Source organism: Rhyacophila brunnea, unplaced genomic scaffold, assembly GCF_057557595.1.
Source record: "Rhyacophila brunnea isolate RB1 unplaced genomic scaffold, BYU_Rbru_1.0 scaffold_13, whole genome shotgun sequence".
In the NCBI taxonomy this organism is placed as follows: domain Eukaryota; kingdom Metazoa; phylum Arthropoda; class Insecta; order Trichoptera; family Rhyacophilidae; genus Rhyacophila; species Rhyacophila brunnea.
The window spans coordinates 34,945,435-34,955,212 of record NW_028232785.1 but is presented as its reverse complement, the minus strand read 5'-3'; the positions used below and the strand labels follow the sequence as shown (position 1 = coordinate 34,955,212).

Here is a 9,778-nt window from a genome sequence, read left to right as displayed (position 1 = left end):
GTGTTTACCGAGGGCTTATTGACTTTGTCTCGGAAATTGACATAGCCATGAAACAGCATTTGGAGAGCAATAGTGTTTTTAAGGGTACGTCAAAAACGATTCAAAATGACATTTTAGATTCGATTCTAGAGGTGTGCCGTAACGAAATTAAAAATGAAATATCACAAAGCAAGTTTGTAGCTATACAAGCAGATGAAACAACGGACATATCTACTACAGAACAACTTGTTTTGGTCATAAGGTATGAACTACGCGGACAGATACATGAACGATTCTGGAAATTTATGACGCCGAAAAACCACACTGCGGCAGGTATTGCATCTGAAATTTTGAAAGAACTAGAAGTTCTCGACATTAAACAAGCACAACTAATTGGCCAGAGTTATGACGGCGCATCCGTGATGAGTGGCCGATTAGGTGGTGTACAGGCTTTGATAAAAGCTTCGTATCCACACGCACACTTCATACATTGTTATGCACACCAATTGAATTTGATAATGGAAAGAAGTGTTTCAGCTAACACCATAGTCCGAAACTTTTTTGCTAATTTACGAGCGTTTCCAATTTTTTTTTCGAGGTCTGCGAAGCGAACTGATATCTTGAAAGAAATAGTTCATAGAAAAATACCAGCAGCACCAACAACGAGGTGGAATTTCAATATAAGAACAGTTACTATTGTGCATACTTATCGCGATCAGTTAAAAGAGTGCATGGAACACATTTTAGAATCTGAAAATTTAGACGCCGATACCATTAATCAAGCTGGAATGTTGTTACGGTATTTAAACGAAGACAATTTTAACTATTGGTTAGATTTCTTTGCCAAAATTATGCCAAACTGTGATATACTTTTTAAACAACTTCAATCGAGGTCAAAGGACGTGTTGGAGATAAATATGGACATTGAACACTTTACGCGTGCTATACAATGTATTCGTCAAAATAATCATATGTCACAAATTCAACCATCGAAAAAACGTCGTCCCAATGATTTACCTCATTCTGTAATATGCAATGAAGTATGCGACATTATAGTGAACCAAGCAAAAGATCGTTTCGAATATAAAGGTCATTTAGTAATAGCCAAATTGTTTTTTAGTGAAAAGTTCCGGGATTATCATACAAATTTTCCAACTACAGATTTTAATACGGTAACCACATTATACGACATTATTGACAAATTTAAACTTAAAAATGAACTAATAGTCTTATACAGTAGAAAAGATTTCTACGTTACTGATGGAGCATTGTCGATACTTAAACTTTTCACTAATAATAATTTACTGGAAGTATTTAGTGAAAGTGTTACCCTATTAAAAATAATTTGTACAATTCCGATGACTTCAGTGGAAAGTGAGCGTTGTTTCTCAACTTTAAAGAGGGTTAAGTCATTTTTGAGAAATACCATGTCTCAAGGCAGGCTAAATGCTCTTGCGATGCTTAGTATAGAAAAACAATTGATATCGTCAATACCAGACTTTAATATTCGTGTTATTGACGTGTTTTCAAAATCCAAGGATCGGAGGATGGACTTCTTGCATAAATAGGTGAGTCTTTTTTGCACTCCCTCATATTCTTGTCACCGGCCGCCACTGCTCGCAGGAGATTAATTTAACGTACAGTGGATCGCAATTTTAGATACCTATTCGCATTAAAAATTGCTTTACATTAGAATGATTGTGATGCATAAATTATCATAATTAAATACTCACGATTTAACGGAAGATGTACAAACCTACACATATATTATATTAACATATTATTAGTGTACCTAAGCTAAAACCAACAAATGAAACAAGTTGGAGCGAATTAATAATGGTGTAATGAGTTTCGAAGATGCATTTGCAAATTCCAACCTTCTATATAAGACAGCAGAGAACAGGCTAGCGGCTTTCCAAGCTAAAAATGACCCCATCTCCCTACAAAATACCGAGGCAGTAACAAAAATCATTATAGAATCTTTGGAAGAGACAGTTGCTGCTGTGGTTGAACGAGTAAGCAAAATTTTCAAAGGAAACGTTGGATCTTATGAAGCTGCGTAGGAGTACGAAAAGCGAGCAACAAGTTGCAAATGATCTCGAATACTCCACGCTGTGCAAAACTCTACGTAAAAACATACGAGAAGATCTTCGTAAGTTCAATATGAACCTTGTAAAATCAATTGTTGCGACAGGAAGGAGCTTACATAAGAACAAGCAGCATCTGTCAATAGGGAGACGGCAGATCACGACACTAAAAGCGCAAGATGGAAGTATCGTGCGTAACTGGGATCATCTACTGGACACTGTTGTAGAGTTTTATAGCGCTCTATACAAAGATGACACTGACATCAATTCAGATCTTCCGGTGAACGGAGAATATGGAGATCCTCTTCCCGAGGTTACTACCACAGAGGTGGAATATGCTATAATGTGCATGAAGAGTGGGAAAGCCCCGGGAGAAGATAGGTTGACTATCGATGTTCTCAAACGGGCCGGGAGGACGATGAGTGAAGTGCTCGCACGTCTGTTCACGTCTTGTCTGCACGAAAAGAACATCCCAGAGTCATGGAAAAATGCCTCCATTATTATTATCCATAAGAAAGGAGACACTTAAAATCTGAAAAACTATCGACCAATTAGTCTACTGCCAATTCTGTATAAGGTTTTCACGAAAATACCCTCAAACAGTTCTAGACGAGAACCAACCAAGAGAGCAAGCCGGATTCAGAAGAGGCTACAGTACTTTGGATCATATACAGGTCGTCAGGGAAATCATAGAGCGCTACCAGGAATATAAACTACCATTATATTTCGGTTTTATAGACTATGAAAAGGCGTTTGATTCCATCAAAAAATTCTCAATTATAGACGCCCTTAGCAAACAAGGAATTTCCAGAGGCTACATAAACATATTGAACAGTATATACAGTGATGCCACAGTATGCGTGAAACTCCACAAACGGTCGTGTAAATTCCCCATTAACAAAAGTGTCCGGCAAGGTGATACAATTTCACCTAAACTATTCACCGCTACTCTTGAGGACTTATTTAGGAAACGTGATTGGGAGGAAAAAGGTGTTTCAATTAATGGAGAGCACCTCAGACACCTGCGCTTTGCAGTTGATATTGTTATACTCTCACAAGACCCGAAAGACCTCCAAGGTAGAATGCAAGAACTCGCGGATGTCAGTCAAACGGTCGGTCTAAAGATAAATGTCTCAAAGACAAAAGTGATGAGGAACCGTTTTTCGGAACCTGCGATTATCTGTATTTCTGGAACCCAACTAGAGAAAGTCAGCAGCTACGTCTATCTCGGACAGCAGGTGTCCATAGACGGAAGCATGCACGATGAAATTTCTCGAAGAACAAAGCTGGGATGGAGTGCTTTCGGACGTCTGAATAGTATCTTCAAGAGTGACCTACCATTATGTCTTAAGCGTAGGGTGTTCAACCAATGTGTGCTACCCGTGCTGACGTATGGCTACGAGAGATGTCCAAAGGCTAAGAGTCACACAGCGAGGCATGGAGAGGTGCATGTTGGGCATCGGGCATCACGCGAAATGACCGTAAGAGAAACGAATGGGTTAGGAAGCAGACAAGGGTACGCGATGTAATAGACGTTGCCAAACAGCTGAAAAGGAGATGGGCGGGGCACATTGCTCGCCGAAAAGACGGCGGCTGGACAAATGCCGTCATCCAATGGTACCCAAGGGGTACGAAACGGCCACAAGGTCGCCCTAAAAGCCGCTGGATATACGAACTGGTAAAGTTCGGCGGAAATACGTGGCAGCGAACGACACAGGACCGAGAGAATTGGAGAAAGCTTGGGGAGGCCGTCATCCAGCAGTGTATTGACCCCGGCTGATGATGATGATATAATGTTTGTGGACGTATTGATTATTGTATATATTATCGTTTTTCTTATATATTTACACATTCTGTCTTTTCTACTTTCTTGTTATATTATTTGTTATTTGTAATTAATATATTTTTATATATTTGTGTTTATTATGTATTATGGCGTATTGGCCAATCGCTGTAATGCCGTAATACTCTTTTTCTAAATAAATAAATAAGTATATTTTTCGGTGCATAATAACATTATTTGTGATTTATTTTAAAACAAGTGCAAAAAATGAACACTACTTATCGGCAGCAATATTTCGAAAAATAGGTGGTCGTTTTTAGTCTCTTTATCATAGGCGGTGCTGCGCCAAGGAACGTCACTTCATGTTCAATCTATTTACATATACACAATAGTTTCTTGTGCAAATTACAAATAAAATCATATATATAAGAAGCCAATAATATACAATATATCAGTGGCGAAGGGTGGAAATAGACTGTTAAGAGTCGACATAAATAGTGCATATTAAAGTTTTCAGTCAAACATTTTTGCTTTATTTGATCTAAAACTACAATGTGTAGATAGTGTTTTTTGGTATTTAATAATCAATTAAACCTGCGACAGCCAAGCCATAATAGTAAAGGTTATACCAGTTGAGGCATGGTCTAAAAAGATCGTGGCTAGGCGATGCGCGAATTGTGCAAATGACGCGTGCCGAACGAAATATAATTTGTCTTAAAAATTCAACTTGCGTCCATTTAATGTTATGTTTATTGTTATATTACTTGTTACTAATAATAATAGTATATTCATTTCTTTTTCTTTTTCAATTACATACGTAAAGTTTTTCAGTCATCTTTACACGATTTAAGAATATACTCATCCGACGCAATGACAAAACAAATCGATGTGCGCACACCTCAACTATCGGTTTTTGATTGGCGACGAGTGCGAAATTTCGTCGCACCTGCTGTTGAAAAATATTTGCCGTTTCACTGAAGTACGCTCTTAATAGTAAATATATTCGTCGATCCATAAAATATCATAAATCGTCCAATTAAATCATAAATAAATTTTAATATTTTATGGGTTCAAAAATATGTTTTATCTATTATAGTTTGGTTTAGGCAGGACTATGAATTTAACTAAATGAACCGACAATATGTATAATATGTATTCTAAATCCAACGAAAACAAATAAGTGTGAATCATAAAGTGTTCACAATTTTGTCGTATTGCCCAAAGTATACCAAAACTATGATGGTTTGGATTAGGAAGGGTTTAATTGATTTTTAAAAACTAACCAACACCATCTGTAAATTGTAGTTTTAGTTCAATAAAAACAAATACGTATGACTAGCGAATTTCGATGTAAACTATTTATGGCGGATCTTAACAGCCTATCTCCACCCTTCGCTACTGATAGCTGATATGACAGGCTGGAATATTATGGGGATTTATTGAAATTTTAAACATCAACCTTCGGTAGAAATCAGGGAATAGAGAAGCAAATGTTACAATATATAAACTTGAATGTACCCCATGTCCTGGTGTGTAATCTGAATGCGAACATCCGGGTTGAGGATCTTCATCAGAAAATGGTGGTATTTCGTCTTCAGTGAACTCATGCTTTATGCCAGTCTCAGTGACACCCGTCGCAGCTAACTGAAAAAAACAACGTTTACCTATATAACATGTTGTCGATATGTACATATTATTATTATGACTAATTAAAATGTTATAATCTAGGTGGAAGTAGGCTGTTCAGATCCGACATAAATAGTGGACACTAAGCTAATACCTACTTGTTTATTTTCATTAAACTAAGAATACAAACTGCAGATGTTGCTGGCTATTTTTTTAAATTCTATTAAACCCTGCCTAAAGTAAACCATAATACATTAATAAGTTACTAGCTGAGCCAGCTGGCTCTCGCCAGTCTGTCTCGCTAGGTCTTGCAGACAGCTTTTCGACATAGTGACTTGGTGTTGGATTTTAATATAAAAATTGTAAAGCGTGTATAGACGGCGCCATAGTTTTCCCTTCGGGATGGATTTTCATTCACGTCAGACAGTTGAAAATTTAGCTGATTTGTCAGTTTTACAATCTGCATGTCGTCACTGCCAATACAAATTTGGAGTCATGTGCGTAGTCTATTCTGGAGTCTGGCCTTCTCAATATCGTCTGACACCATTTCAGACTGCTAGGCCTAGCAGAACAGCTGGCAATCGCCGATTGCTACCACTGTCATTTTAATTTTAATACAATATATGTGTAGGTATGTGCATTTAAATATGATAAATAATTATACATCTCAATCGGGATTATCATAAATAGCGATCCAATATAACGCTCTAATCTCTTTCGGGTCCCATTTACATAATAGAAAAAGGTTAGCAGCATAAAAAATTAATTTAAACATTATTTTGTTTCATTGTCTATAAAAAATAAATGCTCGGAGCCATAGAATAATATTTAAAAAATCATATTTTGATTTAAAAATTAACCTTAAACAATATAGTTTCCCGGTGCGGGACATTCATATCGAGACAAATGTTGATAAATAATGAAGCAATACATATTATATCTGATAAAAATAGGAATTTATAAGACCTAAAGATGTGGAATCAGCTTAAAGAGGCCTTCATACAGCAGTGGATTGATACAGGTTGATGACGATAATGACGATATAAATGGGTAGGTATATAAAATCACAAATTTAAAAAAATATTGCAGTTTATATGACCAAGAAGAGTAGAATTAGGTTGGGATAACCTTCATCCAGCAGTGGATTAATCTTGGTTGATGATGATAATGACGATATTATGAATGGGTAAATGTAATATCAGCAATTTTGATAAATATAGCAATTCATATGACCGACAGAAATTCAAACAACTTAGAGAGGCCTTCATCCACCGGTGGATTGATTCAGGCTCATAATGATAATGGAAATATAAATAGATATAATATAATATCACCGATTTTGATAAATACAGCAATTCAAATGACAGAAAGGAGTAGAATCAGGCTTGGGAGGCCATTATCCAGCAGTAGATGGGTCCAGGTCAATGATGATAAGGACGATAGAAATAGGTATAATATAGTAGTAGAATCAGGTTGCGGAACCTTTCATCCAGCAGTGGATTGATCCTGGTTGATGATGATGACGATATGAATATGTAGATAAATGTAATATCACCAATTTTGATAAATACAGAAATTCATATCACAGAAAGGAGTAGAATCAAGCTAAGGAGGTCTTTATTAAGCAGTGGATTGGTTCAGGTCGATGATGATGATGATGACGATATGAATATGTAAATAAATATAATATCACCGATTTTGATAAATACAGAAATTCATATGACAGAAAGGAGTAGAATCAGGCTAGGGAGGTCTTTATTAAGCAGTGGATTAATCCTGGTTGATGATGATGATGATGATGATATGAATATGCAGATAAAATATATAATATCACCGATTTTTATAAATACAGGGATTCATATGACATAACGGAGTAAAATCAGGCTAGGGAGGTCTTTATTAAGCAGTGTATTGGTTCAGGTCGATGTGATGCTGATGATGACGATATGAATATGTAGATAAATATAATATAACCGATTTTTTAACCGATGCCAAAATGCCTTAGATAAATCTATAGATGAAATAAATTTTGCATCGCGAAGATGATCTAGTATTTGAGAGATGTAAGGTAAAGGGTATCTATCCGGTTTTGTAACTGCGTTCAATTTTCTAGAGTCAAGACATAATCTCCCGGAACCATCCTTCTTAGGAACGATAATAGTGGGATTAGACCAAGCGGAATTAGACGGAGTGACCACACCTAAAGCCAGCATCTCATTCAGCTCCTTTTCCATAATAGCCTGTTTGGCAGGAGATAGTGGATAATACCTTTGCTTAATAGGTGGGCCTGTAGTTTCGATTTGATGAGAAATTAAATGAGTACGACCCAAACCGCAATTTTCGAAAGATATGGAAAAAAAATTGTTTTTAATAGACTCTAAGGTTTGGGCTTGAACAGAAGTGAGAGAAATATGATCCAGAGAGCAAATGGACGCAACGTGGGTTGGAAGGACTGATGTAGATCTAGTCCCCCCAGACGCTGCAAACCGTTCTGTTTTCCCTGACCAGCTGTTGAATCTCCCGGAAATTTTCGAGATGGTACAAGACCAGCTTCTTGAAAATTTCCATTCCAGTGCTCAGCGTTACAATTTACGCAGAAAACGGGTTCAGTTTGACCCTGGTGATACTGTCTGGAGGAGAAATTTTGTTTTATCTAAAGCGGCCTCATATTTTTCACACAAATTGGCTCCGAGGTTCGTTGAAAACATTGTTTTGCAGAAAATTTCTCCTACTGTGTATTTACTAGGCGATCTTAATGGAAGATCTGTCGGCCGATTTCACGTCAAAGATATTTTGAAACAGTAAAATTCCTTTTCCTTCAGAAAATTAAGCTCAATTTTAGTAATCTTTCATAAGTTGTGTACACTTTGACCTTTAGTTTATTATCCTAGTACGTTCCGACTAATTTTTTTGTGCAAAACTAAAGTTTATTATTAAATCAAATTATTAGAATCTTTTGTTCGGAACTTAACATCAATAACAATAGTATATTGTCATCTTTTTCTAATTTTTCTGAACTATTAAACAATTATACCTATTAAATATTTCAAAATTCCAGTAAAACGTTATTAAATTCAGTTTTGGTTAAACTTACAGTGACACTAACTAAAGTTTGTTATTCTATCCTTTTGATTCTAATTATTAATATTAAATTTTTGCCATTTTATTTTCAACTTAACTTCCTTTTGCTTTATTGCCTGTTTGTGGGTTCGAGTTTTTTTTTCTTTTTAAAGTCAGCGGGGTACTCATTGCGGTTGCAATTTCAACTATAGATCTATTTTTTTGATCTTCTGCGACAATCCGTCTGCGGTTGGACATTGTTTAGTGTTTTGTATATTGTTATATTTTTGTAACTATTTTTTTTTTTTTTCAAATTAATTGCAAGCCAACTTATACAATATAATGGCTACTTGCTATTTACTGTGATTCAACAATGACACAGAATCAATATTGTAATTTTCCATTTATTTTGTACAATTACAATTTTCAAACATATCAAAATGAATTTAATATTTTTAATTGTTATTACCATCTTATTGTTTAAAAAGGAATCAGTGTTTTAATTTTATATGTATTAAATTGTGATATCTACCCTAGGTTAATTAATCTTGCCTCTTTATAGCATTATTACTTAACAATTCAAAGTCTTGTGATATTTAGAAGTCTGAAATTTCTCATAGCAGCAGTAATTTTGCCTTTTATATATGTTATGGCTATTGTACGCTATTTTACATCATACTATAGATCTTATTTTGTGGGTTTCAGATGTTCGTCTGCAGTGGTTCTTGTTCGTGGATCTTCAACTACCAAATCCAGCCCAGATGAAGACCCTGTCTTGCAGTTTCCCGGAGCGGAGAAGTACCCTATACCGTTTATCAAGCAATTTATTATCAAGATTTCAAGTTAATCAAGAAAAATCAATCGACGCTTAAAACAAGCTTTAGGGCTCTCACTTCGGGAGGCGGCATTTCATTCTTGGGCGGAGGAGTTGTCGATCTTCGGCGGGAATCTACTGTTAGATACTACTGCTCAATGTGATTTTTTTTTACAGATATTTTTACTCAGGCTTTTACTGCTCTATTTGTTTGAAAGGTTTGCTATTGTACTTGTTTTGGCGTGTGATTTTTTTTGATTTTATTGTAATGATTTTTATATTTAACTAAGATGTATCCTAGCTTAGTCGCGCTCAATTCAATCCAGGATGGTGGGAGATTTTTTTTTTATTTTTTTATTTGAAGGATGGAAGAGTCGAAGATGATGAGTTTCTAATTTAACTGCTAGCCTGCGTTCTGTACGTCCATTG

General features: G+C 35.8%; 1 protein-coding gene across 1 annotated transcript; it reads left to right on the top strand.

Moving 5' to 3' along the window:
* The first annotated feature begins 2,028 nt into the window (after positions 1 to 2,028).
* Positions 2,029 to 9,382, top strand: LOC147077378 (uncharacterized). The gene is made up of 2 exons (XM_085941075.1): positions 2,029 to 2,543; positions 9,241 to 9,382. Exons 1-2 carry the CDS (start codon positions 2,029 to 2,031, stop codon positions 9,380 to 9,382), a joined length of 657 nt encoding a protein of 218 aa, XP_085797201.1.
* The last annotated feature ends 396 nt before the right edge of the window (positions 9,383 to 9,778 follow it).